A 19,005-nucleotide genomic window follows, 5' to 3' on the forward strand; every position below is an offset into this window, starting at 1 on the left:
ATGAGGTGTTTTCCAGCCCAGTCTTTGATAGTCTGTTGTCCCATAACTCTTACATAAATCTTAGTGTGTTAGCTATAAATACAACATGCAGTTTGACAGCTATGTTTGATTTCAGTTCCCTAAATGATTATGAAGGAATAAAGAGAATGCATTTAGACAGGAGCAAGAAACTCCAGCCTTTTATTTACCTCACTTTTGAGCATGTAAATTGTGTTTGTTAATGAACAACTAAAGGAAAATCAGCAGACAACAGAAATCTTTCAACTCTTTGACAAAATCTTAGACCTCATTAGCAAAATCCTTTTCCACTCCATTAGTCACAGGTAAAATCCCAGGCTAAAAGGGCTCATTGTTCCCTGATATAAAAGGTAGCTCAGTTCTGGCTGATTTTTATTCACTTCAGTTTTAGCTGAAACACTGAAGCTCAGAAACATTGACAAGGTCAGTAGTGTGCTTTACTGGGTACAGCTCAGACATGCAATTGTATGTATATTCTAGCAAAACAACTCCGAAACTGCTTGCAAAACTTGTTCTTTTAAGATGCAATCAGCCCATGTGGTGAAATATTCTCTGAAGTAACTTAAAATGTGTTGATCACATTAAGTGAAATAAAATGCAAGCATCAGTTGTCTTGTCATCTGTAAGAACACAGGCATCTGATGTTCAGAAGCATGTTGTGTAACAAGCAACATCAATACTCAATATGGCTCCAGCTGAAGTCAAAGCAAATTGAATGGAAGTGAGATCAGCTAGGGAGTTTATTTTATGTAAAATATAAACATGTTAACAGGAGAAAATACTGTTTTCTTATGTTACAACCTTAATAACCAACATGATTTTTATCTTACAGTTCTGCAGGTGTGCAGGTTTCAATTACATGTACATGATAATTAAAAAGAGCAGATATGCATCTGTACACATACACTGAGTATTGTACGCTGTACTAGAAATCCAGTATTTGTATGAGTCCCCAGTTGTGTGCCTCATAATTCTGGTACCTCTTATTCCATTTAAAAAACTAGCACAAAATTTAAGTAGTTTTATTATGATTACATCATTATGACAAGCTAGAGAGGGACTATATATTTACAGACAGATACACACATTCAAACCCTCTGAAAACAACTGACCCTTTCCATATTTCATCCTCTTCTCTTTCTTCTTCCTGCTACCCTACATTCATATTTATACAGGATGTGGTATCTTTACTCCTAAAGCATCATGATAAATTATGGAGCTTGTGTCAGGTCTTTTTTAATGAAAGCCACTGAGACTAGAAAATTGTCTCCAGGAAAACCATTGGCACCTGTAACATGGCTGCCCTAATGTTGCTCTTGCTGTTAGAATGAGAGTTGAGAGAGGACGAGGAAACAATTTAGTATGTGGCCAGAGTCTGGTGTGGGGTATTTCAAACATGAACACCATTGCAAATACAAAGCCGAGGTAAAAACTCAGCCTCTCCAAGGAATGTATATCTATGAATGAGATTTTGGGGAGTGGGGACAGAGGGGTTGCAAATACTCATTACTTATCTACTGCAGCAAGCAACATGCCTTGGTGAACTGCAAGATGTCTTCATGAAGGCCTCAGTCCTGCCACTTTGGAACACCATGAGAAGGGTCAGGATTATCTAGAGGAAGGAGGTTACGAAGCTGCATGTTAGTCCTGCTTCTCCTATAGACCTACTGTGCTACCACAGACAACTGGCTTACTGTTTCATATTCTTACATACAGTGAAGTTGCCACCTGCAACAGCCTTCATCAGAAGCATTAGGCTGTTAAATTGACTGCAGTGAATAGCACATACAAGTTAATTTATTTTACATAGTACAATAGTCCCAGTCTCAATAACCAAATGAAACAGAATTCATTAAAGAATTATAGCAAGAGATCATGAATAAAGGGAGTTAATTGCAGTTTCATATTAAATCAGTCAGGCAAAGCCAGCAACCAAACCTCCTAGAGGGTTAAGAATCATTAGTATGTAAAACGGTGTGGGTTTATCCAGATGGTCCCATCAGGTGGGCACATACCTCCTGATAGGTGTTATTTGACCCTGCATGCAAAAGAACTGTGTTATCTGAATAAATCTTGTAGACAGGTTCTAGCAATCTCTTTGAAGTAATGCATATAACAGAAAATAAATTAAATGGTTGTCTATCAAGCCTGGCCAAGGGCTATTTACATAGTAAGGGCCATGTTAAATTGAGAATACCTCAGTATCAGAACAGATAGAAAAGGAAAAAGTTCTGGTCTTTTCATTGATCAAAGAAAATACAATATCTAAAGCACTAGGAATAACCCTGCATTAACAACACAGAAAGTCACTGGCTTTCTGATACGGACACCACAGATGCTGTCCTCTAAAAACCATCATTTTACACAAGCACTTATCTCACTTCATTATCTCTTTGCTTTTTATTGGCCCAAGTGAAGAGAAGAAAGATGAAAAAATTTGTTCTGCTAGCCAGCACACACACAGTAGCCAAGAATAATTGTGGCTCCTTAGATTATTCACAGTTGAGACCAAACAGAGCGCTGATAAAATGGCAAAGAGAACAATACCTGTATTACCAGCTGACTAACAGCTGACTCTGCGTCTGGTAAAAGAGAATTCTCCTGTAAAAACTGGAACTTTTCTAAATTCTAGTAATTGATAACCATGTCACAGGTTGAAGTATTGCAGTCATCCTCAGATGGGTTAGCAAGCAGAGAGCACAAGAGGCTGTGAAATGTGCAGAGTGCATCTTGTCAAGTACACACTGATGTGTGTAGCAGACACATAGTAAATGCTCTGCCCTTTTTATACATGAACAAATATATATGAAAATATTTGAGCTTTCCAATTTTACAACTCAGCCAGGACTACAAGCCTGAAAATGGAAAATGCGTTGTAACTAGAGATATTGGATCACAAGCAAACAGCAGCAAAAGCAGTAAGACAAAGGCAAAATATTAAGCTGATTGGAATTTCACAAGATTGACATTGTTGCTTAAAGTGCTTGGGTTGATTACATTTTTAAAAAACTACATAAAAATTAAAGCAAAACAAATAGTATTAACCACATAAGTTATTATACAAATACAGTAACAGACCAACAAAAGAAAAATAAATTAAAACAAACCCTTCTAAACAATACTAGCAAAGAACAGGTACATAGCCCAAACTTGCTGAAATTTCTAGTATTCATTCAGCTGCAAGACACTGCTGACAACTATCAGCCACATGGAGCAAAAAAGAGATAAAACAAGAAGGGTCTGCTGTTGAGAGGCATCAAATCACTGGCAGCTGCAAGTTGTCAGCTTAGGTGCCAACTACATGATGTTGGAACAGAAGAGTGATTGAAATGTAATGTCTGAAGATAAAAGGTTGTGGTAGCACTTTAGGACCAATCATGTAAGGTGAATTTCAGTAGAATTTTGCTAGGTCTTAATGTTTATACTAAACCTGACAAGAAAACTCCTGCCTCTTTGTTTTCTTTACTCCAACTGCTAAAGTAACAAGACTTTTCATACATAATCTAGCACTCTGAGGTAATGAAATTGTTAAATATTATTGACAGGAGTAATTTTGTGACTGAATTTCAAAAAGGAGTTCTGTTTCATTGGTATGGTTTTTCCATCACTCCACTCTTCTAGCTTCCTCTGCTATGTCCCCACATTGAAAATTCTATGAAATCCCAACAGCCTGTTCTTGGGAATATAAAAGCTGAGTTCTGAGCTCATCCTCTAAGGTAACTCATTCATCAGCACTGCAGTGCTGTGGAAACAGCACAAGACAAAAAATGGTTTCTTTTTCTAAGTAGAGAACATAGTATTTATAAATGGACAGGGCATCACAGGAACAGCATAGGAAACAACTGGAAAACTCCAATTGTTCGACCTAATATACCTGGAACCTGACATCATAAAATATAGTCATTTTAGGGAAGCACAGAATAGTATTAGAGGTTTGCGCTACCATTTTGTTTTCTAGCTGCTAGCTAAAAAGCTTTTATTTCTTAGATATTTTTCCATTCTTTCATAAGGGACTAGAAATCTATGCTTAAGCATAAGAGAAAAGGAATTATGCTTTATTTAACCAACTGAAATACTTTACACCATATGATTGTTCCTGTGGGGATCCCAGTCTTGCAAAACTTGAGTGAATGTGCTTAATTTGATGAAGAACAGTTCCTCTGCCTAGACTGGTACTATTCATACAGCTGTGACAGCTTCTGGACTGAAGCCAAGGCATCCAGCCCACTGGAGGCTGGATCCAATTTATAGAATTGTCACCACAACTTTGTTAATCAAAAGAAAATGCTCCCTAGTTTAGCCAGTGTTAATATGAAGTGTGTATTCCACAGTGCTTCAGAGCTGATGTCAGACTACTGATGCTGGACTGGTGTGATACTAGTGCTGTGATCTGTCCATGGGTTGGCATGAAAAATGCTTTTTCATACTTTATGAAACAGCTTATTCTAGTAATTTTCCTCTCAATAACTTACTGCAATGATCTGCATATTTTACAATCTAAAGCTGTCTTGCAGTGGAGAAAAACAGAGATTATTATCCTGTAGTTTAGCATTTAAATATTAATTCAAACTATTAACATTTTAAAAACCAATTTTCATAGAGATCTATTGAAATAAGGAAAATGTTTCCTAAAATTGAACTGATTTAAAAATTATTTTTATGAAAAATTACTTTTCATATAAACATGAGCCCTGAAGATTAAAATGATACCTTAAGAATATATGTTTTTTATGAATCTTTTAATGTCTTTGAATGTTCAGTAGTAAACTGCTAAATACAGACCTTTGGACCAGCAGTGATTAATGCTGATCTAGAAAGTGATTTTATTCACAGTGAGGAAACCTTACCCATTTTAAAAGACCAGTAATTTTTATATTTTTATACAGAAATTCTCAATGTTTATAAATAAATCAATTGAAGAGGGGTTTGCAAGTTTAACTTTTCAGTGGAAAATCTCCCAGGTCTCAGTGGGAGTTGAAGCCTGCTGTAAGATGTCTATCTTCTGTATTAGAGACAGAACATTTCATTCTAACACCAATAAAAGAATAAGAGCTTCATCCTAATTATGCTTGTCTTGAGCCTGCATACCAGCCTTCATTCATGTGAGTGATCTCTGTAGACCACTACTCTCATTCAATTAAGTCCTCTAAGGTTACATTCTACATCTGTTTTCTTGCATCAGTAAAATTACATGATAAATCACAAATAATCTTAGCTGAAAAGTCAACTTCTGTTTCTCATTCAGTGTAAAGTGCTACATTGCCTTAGTTTACAAAATGGCCATTGATAAATCCAACTGAACTTCAGATGATATTACAGTAGAAGCTACTTAATTTTCACCAATATTTCACAAAAGGCATTTCACATTCACAGTAGAGTACAATGAAAAACATTACTATCTTTTCTACAGAAGACTAAAATGAGACGTAGCTGTGCTTCAAAAGCCACTTCTTGAAAGGGAGTGTTGGCCATAAAGTGTCAGGCAGGCTTCTTAGAAAAAAAGGACAAAAATCAATATAGTCTGATAAATAGATAATGAGCAAATAAAATGTAACAGGTAGAAGTAAATTTTGTGAGATGAGAATAATTCCTCATAAATACTAGATCCAACTATCAGTCCCCATGAAGACAAGAAGAGTGCTTTTGCTGTTTGATGTCATTGGAATAGGACTTTGGCTGCTGAAGTTCAAGAATTATATAATGGGGTGAAAGTGTCAAACAGAAGATGGTAGTTACCTAGCATGACCACTGACTAAAGCCACTATCAATTCTTTCTCAAACCCTATTGATAGTTTCTTCTACTTTTATTCTTTGCCAAATTCAGGTATTCAGGTGAATTCAGAAATTTTATAAGCCATTGCACAACAAGTGCCAGCCAAATTAATCCAGGAGAATCACAAACTAATTATTTTGCACTAATTTTGAAATCAAGCACTCTAGATCCCTATCTGTTTCTGTGATGACAAAACTCTGTCAAATATAACCAAAATGTTAAGAATGATATATACATGATAACATGTACATTAGTGGTTGCTATGTATCACGTTTCTAAGAAATGGACTCTGTCTTGAGAAATGAAAATGGGACCTACAGATATTTAGAAAATTTTAGGAGTTATGCCTTATGTACAAACAATGCTTATTTAAAAGGACTGGATAATTTCAGTCCTGATGGATATGTTACATGTGAGCAGTGTTGCAATCTTTGCAAACACAATCCAAGTAAACAATCTATATAATTTTAACAAAAATGTAAGATCAATCTTTATAAAAGCAATTTATCTCTGTATCATATGTGTGATCTTACTCCCTTTATTCCAGTGCTCTGTAAGTTCTGAAATCTCACCTCATCTGTACTATCTCATAACAAAGTGACTGAACATACAGGGTTACTTAGTTCCAGTGTAATTTAAATCCCTCTATGCAAATTTTAGGTCTGTGGTTACACATTGAAAGTTTTTAATAACCAAAATGAAATGATTTTGGAAGAATATCTTTTCTGCAGCAGAGTAACATATAAAAAAAATCCCCTATTATACAACCATAATTCAAATTGTCATGAAATTGATTTTTTTTCTTACACTTAAAGGGGGTAAGTATATGTCAGGATGTATTTAAAGGAATGCTTTGTAAATCAACACACTCCAAAACCATCTAGAAAGTTTAAAATAATTTTGCCCTAAATGTAATGAACACTTTCATATAAAATACTACTCTAGCTGGATTGGGTTTAACAGTTGACATCCAAATCTTTTTATCTGTAAATGTTAGTCTATATAAATTCCACTAAAATCTTGTTTCAATTAGCTCTTCAATCAGACTTAAAAACTACAAACAGGCCCCCCCCTCCCCCCCAATCTATAACAAAGTTCTGAATGTCAAGAATGGACAGTTATAGTCAACATCACAGAAACCATTGAATAGGAGACAGTGAGCGTTGTTCAACCATCCGAGATGTGATCTGTGTAAAAGTCAGTTCAGGGGAGACATCACCTTCCTTTGCCTGCAGCATCCTTGTGCACAATCATCACAGTTTGCCAAGTCACTCTCTTGACTGATAGAATAAAATATAGCCAGACTCTGAATTTTTTGATATATCAGAGGTCAGACCATAGAATTCTTCAATAGCTTGAGCATCTATTTTCTGCAAAAAAAAAAATTTTTTAATATGCCGTTAGATAAAACAAATACCAAACACAGATTAAATGACTGCATGAACAGAAAAGGCAAATTCAGTTATTTGTTCAGAGGCAACAATTAGCAAATTGTCTTTGCAATTTAAGCAGTGAAGGGGTAAAGATTAGGGGCTGAGCCTTGGTGATCTCACTCATGAAATTCATAGGCATGTTTCTGTCACTGAACCTAACTGAATTAAGATTTTTCCAATAATAGAGATATTCCTTGGAATGCAGTAATGAACACTGTTAAAACAGATAAATGTGACCATGCGATCCCATCTTTCTCAAATTTTCAGAAATCTTCAAGACTTGCCCCATCCAGCATCTCAGCACTTACTTTCTTTACCTCTTGGGAAATCAGACTTGAAACCTCAGTTTTGTCAGTATGCCACAATGACATAAAGGGTTTGCATAAGAATGAATTTCAGAGTAATCAGACAGAATCTGCAATTGCTGTGGGACAGATTCTACTCTAATCTACATTCAGGCAATCCCAGATCAACAACAAAATTCAGACTTTCTTGTAACTTCCCTATTCAAATCTGAAAATTCTACAACAATGCTAGCTTTACTTAGTTCAATTTTACCAAGTGATAAGATTTTAATGAATTCAATTGATTTTGTTAGATATAGAAAACATTCAAAATTAAACTCTTAAAGTCTGGTATTAAAAACATTTGATGATGTTATGAAATAAAAACGTCCTCTGACAGTGACAGAGCACAAACTACAGGATTAATAATTTTGTTTATAATCTTTTTTCCTAAAAGAGTTGAAATAAACATTACAACCAAACTGTGGCTTTGCAAACTGGTAATCTCTACCCAGTTCTGGATCAGAATTTTTACCCCAAGTAGGGAAGCAAACATTAATACAAAAGTTGCTCATGACCTTCAGCATACTGACCTCTACAATGTCATCATCAAACAAGAGCCAAAATCCATGACTTTTCACAATAGTAATGTAATGCCCTCGATTAGGTCCACTAGAAAGCAAAACAAAAACCCAAAATATTAGAATGTACTACTGAGTCCATTTTGATAAGTCACGTTTCTTTATGAATGCAGAATTATAATTAAATGTTATGAAAAACATAGTGAATCCACCTGTGGTGTACTCTAGACATTTAGTCCTTTCCCTTTTTATTTTAACTGGTTGCAAAGCCAATCAACTGAAAGGTAAAGGTGTTATTTTCATCCATGCCAGAACCATTTAACAAATTATCCTACAGAACACTTAACAAGTTGCTCATGGTAGGCATCAAATACTTTTAAAACTGTAAGAACTGAGTATTGGAGGGGGGAAAATTGACCAAAATGATCTGTTGTGAGACCTACATGATGACAGCCTTTGGCTCTCATAGAGGTCCCAACTTTTTTAAGGTGCCTTATGAGGAAGGAGGCAGATTCATCAGTTTAATCCAAACTTGTGGCTTTCGGAGACCTGAGACATTATTTCTTAAACAAGTACTGATTTACTATGAGGGATGCTGACTAAGTGGTTCAGCCCAAGACACATGCAAGTCCATGCAGCAGCAGGCTTTAAGTCCATACCCCCCACATTTTGCCAGGGATTGCTCTGCCCTTGGCAAACTCCTGCCAATAGCTTGTGATACACACGAAGGCACACTACCTTCCGCAGTGAACAACAACCGCCACCAAGTCGTACATCCGATCCAAGTTGACGGCGTCGCCAGAGGTGTTGAAGAGACGCAACTCCAGAGGAAACACGACCCGGTAGGACAGCTTTGTGTACCTGTGCAGCTGCTCCATATACTTGAATCTCTTGAGGTGTAAGGCAAGAATCATTGGCAGTTTTTTTACTCTCATCCTGTGAAACCATTAAGAATGCATATGATGAACACCTGACCAGTTCAAAACCATTCCCTCTTCCCTTAATAAGCAAAAGGCTGCATTACAAAAGCACTTTGTAAGTAACAATAATCAGCTAGGAGTAGCTTCTAGACTAAGACACATGCCTTCAAATCTGTCTGCAGGTTCTCTTATCCACACAGAAAATGCATTTGGGGTGTAAGGTTTCTAGGTATTTAAACAAAATAAATATCAAGGAGTAAGTTTGCCAGAGCCCAGGAAGGGCATGGTGAAACAGCCTATTTGCTTACCTCTTCTGCGCCTCCTGTTTACTGCAGCAAGTTTCACAGTAGTATTTCTGTTCACTACAGAGTGTCTCTGTGTTACTGAAGTCTCTGGAAATAAATACAATCATCATTTCTTTAAGGATATGAATACATTTGCCCCACTTGGGTGGACGAACTGGAACCCAAATGACACACAGGACAAAATCTTCACCCATTCCAGTTTTCTAAAAAATCTGAAATGACTGTACTGTGGTTTGCAAATGGACTAAGGATGTCTGGCTGCTATGATAAGCTATATTAGGAGCAGAGGCCCTCTACATGATACAAATGAAAGGTCAGGTGTCTCCAAATGGGACCAAATGGGTCTCTTACATAAAAGGGCTGCCCAGACTTGGGTATAATCACTCAATCCATTCTGTTTCTTTTTAAATTATTTGAAGAATAAAACAGCTTTAAGTGCACTTTTGCCATCCCCAAATATCTCATATTTTATGGTGCTCTTCCATAAGAAAGGTTTGAATCCTCTTATAAAGAAGAAATAAATTGAACTTAGTTTCCTGCGTCCTCTAATCTTTTAAACAGTCATCCAGAAGTTTTCAGGTTATACTTTTTCATTTTCTAGAAAATTTTGTAAATAATGATCAAGTAAATACACTCAGAGAGATAAGGGCAGTGGCTTTTAAAGTGATAAAGGCAGAGTTTTTAAAGTGATAAAGGCAGTGATGCTTTGATAGCATCTCTCAGCTCACAGAAAAGATTTGCTGGAAGTCACAGAATTGATACACTTTGGAGCAGAATTTTAGGTACCTGAAACCACTTAACTGTAAAAGAAAACCCAGTAATTATTTTTTTCACCTCTTGTGTTACATTGCAGCTGCACAGGTGTTTTGTGAATGCAGATAGAAGCACCAATCTTCCATTTTAAACACATGGGTTTTCCTATGACTTCAGGCCTTAAATAGCTATATCAGAACTCCAGAACTGTCTTATTGAGTGCCCCTACCTTGTACTTGACAGACTGCTGAACTCCAGGCAAATTCAGACCCGTTCAGACCCAAATAAATTCCCTTCTACCACTGCAGTTCACTTTCACGGAGCCTGACTCCACACTGTCTGCAACTTCAGCCTGCTCTCACAGTAGGCAGCACCAGAATTGTCTTACTAGGCAAAGGGAGGATTCTGGATGATTATTTCTTCCTGATATCATCACTCTAGGGGTAGGTGGGAGAGATGAAGACTACATAGTTTGCTAGGGCATAGATATTAGAAATTCATTACATAACTTCATGAAAGTTTAAGGTTGACAGAGCATGACAAATAAACACTTCATATGACTTCATAATATTTTTAACAACTGAGAATACTTTTACTGATTTATTCTCTTTGTTAAGGGCTTAACACTGAGGAGAAAGTGCTGAAATTTAGGAAAAAGTACATATTTTTGAAAGATTAGTTACAGCTAAACTTTGATCATAAATATTATTTTTTATTTAAAAGAAATGAAAATGTTATTACTGGGAAGGATTTGCTTCAGTGGTAAATGCTGATCTCAATATGTGATTTCACATTTGAATTTAAACATAAAATTAATTTAATTCAGCCAATTCTTCTGAAAAGCATAGTAACCTTTCAGGGAATTGTAAGTAAAGAGCTGAAACTTTAGGAAATATTAAGGTGAGTTATATGTGCAGAGAATATAAGACTCAGTAGAATGTGCTTGTGAAAGTTTTGTGTTGGCTGTTAGAGAAAGAGTCTGATATTTATTTTCAAAGCCTACAGTCTGAATTTTAAAAAAGCAAACAGATTTGGGGAATTTATTAGTTTTCTTCCCATCTCAAAGTGAAGCATGGAAAAATGTTTTTCTAACATGAAGAAACATGCAGATGGTAGAAATTTGATAGATATTGCTTTGTTCTATTTCAAGTCTCCTATGAAAGTTAATTAAACTCAAAGAATTTCTGAATTCCTTTTAAAATATACTAGTGATTCTGACACTTTTAATATCTATTATTAGTATGATTTACTATTATTAGTAGTGTTTATTTATTAGTAGCATTATGGTATCTATTCTTGGTAGTATTAGAAAAAAATGTTTCACTGAAAAATGGTGAGGCATTGAAATAATTTCAACTTCAATAACTCTTTCAGCAATCAAGAATTTTCAGCATGGCACTTCTAACAGATGTTGAATGGTTAAAAACAACAGATCACTGACTGGAGTTCACAAAGTCTGAATGTGCAAGAGCCACAGCCTTGCAGAACACTTCTCTAGGCCTGCAAAACTAGTTTCAAGATATGTCTGACTTTTTCCTGTCACATTAACAGTACAATCTGCATTCTGCTTATATGTTATTTTAGCAAGAAAAATAAATATTTGAATATACCTGCTCAAGATGTACTAAGTGCTTCTGCAGCCTCTCTGCTACAGTGCTTTTTATTGCTTATATGCATAAATAGTATTCATTTTGTGTTTTAAGGGATGAGACAATTATTAGTGTAATATAAATTATTACACAAGTCAGGATCAAACTGACTGATAAATATTGCAACTCCAAGTGGAAATAAAAACAACGGATATATACTATATTTTTTATAACACTTTTATTGCTTCAGGCCCAGCTGTCTATCCTGTGGGTTTAGACTATGTCAGAGGCTTGTATTCTTTCTTTTCTTTGGAAATCTTGAGCACACAAGGACTATTTACATTTTGAAAAACTACAAAAATAAAAGAACATTCATCTGCAGTGGTAAAGAGATTCATTATCCTTAAATGTTATCTTGCACAGCTTTTCTGTATTTTACCTTTTAAATGTAGCAGCCCTTAAAACTATCAGGACACATCAAAGCAGTTGTTAAAAAAAAGGAAACAGCAAAGATTCCAAAAAGAGTAATAACTTGGATGTTCCTATTCAAAGAAACCACAAAAGCACTTACATTTTGTGTAATAATGCATAATACCAGACAGCAATGAGAGGAATATCCTAACTGAATATATGTTTTCTAAACAGAGGTAGAAATGTTGCTAACATAAAACACAATAGAATAGATGAGAGGTGATAACTCTCCTCCTGTTCAATCTGCAAAAAGCGGCCTGTGCCTCCCACCCCAAAAAAATTAAAATCAGGATTTTGCTTTCCTTTGTTTCCAAAAGGAGCAATGGGTAAACTTCAAAATGCATGTCATGCATTTTGGAGTAAAGGCACTACACTGGAATGCATAAAGAAACTTAAGGCATACATTCTCCTCAGGATTGCATAGATCTCTCTTGGAATATTATGTCCTGTTCTAGACAGCGGGACTTCAAGAAAAACAGAGTTCAAGAAAGAGGTCCAATAGGAGAGAAGGCTGAAGAGTAATGAACATGTGTAGAGATCCAGAGAAGACAGCCTGAGAAGAAGTTGAATGACCTTAGGCTGTTTAAATTTTTAAAGAGTGATTACATTCTTCTTGTATGTAAAAGGCTACTGCAAAGGGGAATGGGGGCAACCTCTGGTTTATGTCTAGAGTACACAGGGCAAGTAGAAATAGGCTTGAACTGAAACAACAAAGATTCATATTACACAGCAGGGAAAACTTATTAGTACTAAAAAACAGGAACGACTGATATAGACAATCAAGATAATACTGCCAAAAAGATCTTCTGGAAGATGCTGGATAAGCATCCTCTCTGGCATGAAGGTAGGGGATAACCTCTTTGGAGTCACTTTCAACTCCACCATTCACTTGTTGGTTGCAGTTGTGCAGATGCAGTTCTTCCACACCTTAAGCTTCAGCCACGTCTGTTCAGTAGAAGAAATGCCATTGGTATTTTTACTGAAGTACTTACTCTGCCTTTAGATAAAATGGCCATTCCTAAGAAAACATTTCCAAGAAGATGCAAGATCAAGAATGTAAATAAAAACCAGAAAAAGCTCTGAAGAACAGATGGTAACATCTATACAGCAGCAGTTTTTAACATGTTTACCAGACTCAGCTGTAAGAAAATGTCAGAGCTCAGTCTCCAGTACCACAGAACCAAATAACAACTCAGATTAGAAAGGGCCTACAAAGGCACTGCAGCACTCTTGAGCTCAGTGGGATTTCAAACTGACTTTGAACACCATAGGGAATAGTAATACTGGCAAGTTCAGGGTAGTGGCTACGAGTACTCAAAAGTGTGCAAACAAAAGCCTGTAATACCAATAAAGATTCAACTGCTGATTATTATGAAGAGGAAAGAGACTACAGGGGAAAAAGAGAATGCACTGCCTTCCAAAGCCTCTCTTTGGTTTGCTCACCTATTACAGGGAGGTTAATTAATGCAGTCTGGAACTACTTGAGGGCTAAGGACTGCCACAGTATCCTGTGGGAGACTGAACACTGAGAAGGAAGGAACTTTAAATTATAACAGAAGCTACTTAGTACAGTTGTCATATTCACAGAGACGTCACTGCTTTCTGATTCAGGACATAGTACCTCACATTCTCTCTCTTTCTGTAACTCTCACCTTGGGATGACACACCAGGAAGCCCCTCCTAGGCATTCCAGAATAACTGAATAATACAATTTCAACATAGATAGCAACTTTGACATTTGAAGAGTTTGACCACTTGATAATCACTACCTTAGAACAGCAATATATTGTCTTAAATATAGGTAGTGGTTTATTGTATTAGTGTAAAAACACTGGACATAATCACCCATGTAAGACTGAATGTTTCTAAGTTAAGAATATACTGGGAGCAGAACAGAAATTTAGAATAAAAGACTTCACATAATTTTAGGATGAGACAGAATAAGAAATTTTTGAGATAAAATAGACTTTTGAAATACTTTGCCCTCTATGGACTCTAGCACTCATTCTGCAAAACATGCACTTAACTTTTAATATGCATATAAATCCTAATCAACAAGTCACTTGTGTAGAAGCTTAAAGATAAGCACATTAAAATCTCTTTGAAGACAATTATTATTCTGCAGCAATTCTTCCAGACAAAAACACAATTAATTATTTTCCCTGGAAGTTGATTTATTTTCCTCTTTCAAATACATACATTGAAAGAGAAAGCAAGTAAAGCAAAGTACATTAATGTATATTTTGTCACTAGAGGAAACATCTAGTTTAAAGTCTTTTTCTCCTGCTTAGGGTAAGCTCAAATCTAAATGTTTTTCTACTTTTTTATACCTACTAGACCTGAAAAATCTAGCAGTTAAAATTAACAGCCAAAAAGATGCATTCATTTACCTTAGACAGTGTGTAATCGATGTGTTCTGTTCCACATCAACAGAAAGATCAAGAAAATCTTCATCTTTGCTACTAACCTGTTGCAAAAAACATACATGTAAAACAGAGATACCATACATCTAAATGGTGTTTCTATCTTCAGCAAATGCTAAGGATATTTGTTTCTGGAGAAGTTGCTCTTACATAAAAATAATTCATTTAAATGCTTTAATAGTTTTAGTTCAGTGTGAGTAATATTCAGTGTGATATTTATTAATAATTCTACCAATCCAGCTTTCATATAATTTAACTTCTGTCTATTCCACTTATACAATCCCACCAACCATGGACCATTAATGACAGCCTACTGTTCAGTAAAGGTGAACCATCCTCCCCTATATTATCTGAGATTATGTATGTTTCCTTGTTATATAACACAGTCTACTTTCTTTTATTATCAGAAATTTGTTTACCCTTTGTATAACACATTACAATATACATTCACTTTTTATTCTTACATAATTATTTCCACTATTAAGGATGCAATGAAGATCATTTCCAAATAAATTTCTGTCACAAAAGTCATACTATACCATGTTATCCTTTCTCTCTAGTGAGTACTGAAAAGTGTGAGTTTATACTTCTGGTTGACACAGCTACATTTCCCCATTGGATATTGTTCCTGGTCAATATTTTTGATTAAATTTTTAAAATATTAAAGGTAAAAATGGTTCAGTGATAATATTTTGCAAAATAATTTTGGTGTTACCAATCTTTTTTTAGACAGAACAAGATGAGAAAATTATACTGAAGAGTTTTTATCTAAAAAATTTAAGTCCGAATATTTTCAGAATGACAGATCCTGATTTTTGTATTGAAAATTATTTTTCACCAAGAGTGTTTAATCTCAAAGATGAAGTAATATTAACAAAAAAATCATCCAAATGTCTAATTCTTGCAATACTTCAACTGAGTCAGAAGATTGCAGAATTACTTACTGCATATGAATTCAGTCATATTCATTACAATATTTTTATTAAATGTTGCATGAACACCCCATGTTCTTGCATTTCCTTAGAGTAACTAAATCAGATGGGGAAAATAGTGAAGCCCAAATCAAGAACTTCTGTGAGGACCCATTGTTCTGGCAGAAGTCCCTCATTTTTGCAATGCTGTGGATGTAATAGTTATGTACCACCTTGAGCTCATGTTTGTGTTATGCCAGGGATACTATAAGCTTCGTGAATGCAGCCCATATCAGACCAGAATGCAGAGAAACACCTTTGGCTGGATTAATTTTGATATTATCAAAGATGTACAGAGGAATAATGAACACCCAACTGAAATGAAGAACAGTCTTTCAAACAAAAATCCTCCCCAAGACATGACTTGACTCACAGAGGACAGGAAACCACTAAACCAGCAGCAATTGACTGCAGTATAAATATACAGCTAAAATTTGAAAGATAAAGCAACAAAGCTTCAGAGGACATTGTGTCTCTACAGCTGGAACTAGACTTCTGTCAGACACACTGAGTATCATGAGAACTTAAGCACTTGAAAAAGTCCTTGGCAGGCATAATGCTTCATCTGAATGCCTTAAAGAAGCTAGGAATTCTACTATTTATTTCTGCATATCAGATATTTCCTGGAAGGGAAGATGAGCTACTTAGAGCTAGAAAAATACAGATTAAAACTAAAGGTAGCTGGAAAACCAGATGCAAACTACATTCTTTGTAAGTGAGACTAAGAACTGCTAAAATTGGAATGATTCTTCATGTACTACTTATGAATATTTTAGCAAAATAATAACTTTTAATCTGTTTTACTATTTTCCTAAGATTTCAAGTTACATTAATCCAAGGAAAACACACTGGAAAAATATCCTGCACAGTATACAGTATTTCTGTACTCAGAGGAAGCTACAGACAAGCTACATTTTCCATATAGTCTCATCACTTTGAATTACAAATATGGAATTGTGCAGTTATGCTGTTACCCAAGGACACATCTCACTTCACCACAGTTTCTCTGAGTAAACATTAGATACTGATTTAGAACTAGGCCACAACTATTTAAAGAAGCTTGTCAGTTAAAAAATAATTTTAACTTTTCACTAATTTTAACTTGCTATTACCCAAGGTTTTATAACTGAAATAGATTAAATAATTAATTTTCAGCATCTCTCTCATGTGTTCACTTTTACAAGCTTGTTCCAAACTTGCTCAAACATCTTATGTTGACTATCATTGTAGCTCTTCTCGCCATCCTCCTCTGACCAAGTTCCTGGAAGAGCCACATGTATTTTCTTGGAATATAGAGCTATTCTTTTATTATTAGAAATATCAGACTCTGTTCTTTTACACATCTGGTAGGACCAAGCTTCAGCTGTCTGAACCTCAGCTTGCTGTCTGAAGATACCTTCTCTGGGCACCTTCACCCATCTTAATGCAGCTAATCTAAAGTTGAGTTTTCTTTGAGGAAGCCCATAGTAGCAGCACTGATCTTAGTAAAAGTACATAATTCTTAGGCCAGATCAGTTTGCTGGCCCAGTTCTCAGCATTGCTGCACCAACAATTTTAACACCAGGAAGCCAGGACAAGCTGTATGGAACAAAACACCAGATACTGCTAAAAACTTTGTTTCATGAAACAGCCTAGGGACAGATGGAGAGTTTCCTGCAAAAGCTCTTTCACAATCTCCATCATCTACAGGAGTTGAGATAACTAGTTCATCCATGATGCCTATCAACTTTGCTTCACCGAGCAAAGGTTAGGTGATGTTAATTCCAACCTTTGTGGAAGGTCAGTGTCACTGGTCTCCCCAAAGATTTTTCTTCCTGTCTCTGCTACTCCTTTATGCAACCTCACAGGAACAATTAAAAAAAAATAATTTTTACATATAGCTCAAATATAAGACATTTCAAACTGACATAATCCTCTAGAAATTATTAGGGGGATAAAAGAAAACAGTTTGTTAATAATGAACCCTTGGTATATCTGTCAGACTCTTAAAATGGAATTAACATAAATAATCATAACATTTCACTTATTATATGAATATCATGTGAATACCTTCTCTCAAAGTTCCAGTGATAAGGAAAAGTATTGATTTACCAGCAAGGATTTTAACTGTAGACATATGTATTAGGACAGCAAAACTTGGCAGAGATTAGCCAAGTAATGCTTAGAAAAATAAATTTTTAGAAAAGAATATACTCACTTCAAGAAGTAAATTCTACAGGAATATCCACAATTCTCAGATGTCTGAAAAGATTCATATATTTATATATACAAAATGTATCTATCTATTAATGGGAAACAACCAAAAAAAAAATCTATCCCAATGCTTACGGTTTCACAGTTCAAACATCTAGTTTCGTTAGTCAGTGTTCCCTGAAAAATCTCATGCACCCAGGTCAGTTCCTGTTTATTGTTCTCTTCGGCTTCATTCATGTTGCCATTTTTCAGTTTCCCATTTTGCTTTTCCTGTTTCTTCTCCTCCTGCAAAATGTCTGCAATGGTGTTGAGCAGATAATTTAAAAACTCATGTGCATCCTGCTGCATGTAGTTGTCAAAGAGATCTGTGAAGAAGAGAGTCAAGATTTGTACAGCTGAATATCCTTTCCTCCAAGACTGAAAATTATTTTTTTCCCAAATACTTGTACTGGCCCTTGCTCAGCAAAGTATTTGGAGTCATTCCAAAGAACAGTTTTGCAGCCAGTCACCCTGGCCTCAGTGAAGTTACTCTGGGGGAGAGCTTCATCTCACCTAACTTCAGCTGTCTAGAAAGTTACACTCATTGGAGTTGCTTGTGTAGGCTCCCATTACAGTCAGCGAAGAAAGCAAGAGAGTGACTCATCCTAAATTATTTCCTTACACTAGACACTTACTGCCTAACTTTAGTCAGCACTGACTTCTATCCCCATATTCCAAGACCCTCAGACACTCAGGAACATCACAGAGTTTTGACAGTAAGTCACATGGCTGGGAAAATTGAGGCCATTGGATGCTGCCACATACTTGTGTACTGTGTCTGGGATGGAGTTACCTTTCCTCACAGTAGCCCAACAGGCTACTGTGTTGTGCTTTGTAGGTGTGCCTAAAATGGTGGTGGTGATGTACCAGTGTTTCAGCTGATGCTGAGCATCACTCATACAGCATCAAGGCTATCTCTCCAACCCTCATTCTGCCCAAAGGCTGGTAGACTGGGTGTGAAAGAGGTTGGGAAGGGGACATAGGTGAGGCAGCTGACCCAAACTGGCCAAAGTCATATTTTATGCCATGTGACTTTATATTCATCACTAAAATCTAAGAGAAAGATGTGTGGGTTTTCATTAGTAAGATATATCTCTTCCAAACAAACTTCTACACATACCAAGGCCCTGTGTCCCAGGTAGCACCTGGAAATAACCTGTTGATAGGAGGTAGAGAATAAATTCCTGTTCAATACTAATTGCTTGCAGTAAGAGGGGAAAATATCCCAGTGGTGACATAGTACAGACTTCTC

At 35.9% G+C, this 19,005-nt stretch overlaps 1 protein-coding gene across 2 annotated transcripts in view; it reads right to left on the reverse strand.

The window, feature by feature from the left end:
- Nucleotides 1-740: 740 nt before the first annotated feature.
- USP46 (ubiquitin specific peptidase 46) overlaps nucleotides 741-19,005 on the reverse strand; it is a 34,469-nt gene continuing 16,204 nt past the window's right edge. For both annotated transcript variants that reach the window (XM_021528765.4, XM_085578624.1), the window contains 6 exons: nucleotides 17,850-18,079; nucleotides 14,518-14,594; nucleotides 9,318-9,401; nucleotides 8,828-9,025; nucleotides 8,102-8,180; nucleotides 741-7,161 (listed from right to left, as the gene is read on the reverse strand). In XM_021528765.4, coding sequence (XP_021384440.1) covers nucleotides 7,060-7,161; nucleotides 8,102-8,180; nucleotides 8,828-9,025; nucleotides 9,318-9,401; nucleotides 14,518-14,594; nucleotides 17,850-18,079 — 770 coding nt within the window. In that variant the 3' untranslated portion in view covers nucleotides 741-7,059. The remainder of the gene's footprint in view (nucleotides 7,162-8,101; nucleotides 8,181-8,827; nucleotides 9,026-9,317; nucleotides 9,402-14,517; nucleotides 14,595-17,849; nucleotides 18,080-19,005) is intronic.

The sequence above is a fragment of the Lonchura striata genome, chromosome 4 (assembly GCF_050655825.1).
Source record: "Lonchura striata isolate lonStrDom1 chromosome 4, ASM5065582v1, whole genome shotgun sequence".
Lineage (NCBI taxonomy): Eukaryota > Metazoa > Chordata > Aves > Passeriformes > Estrildidae > Lonchura > Lonchura striata.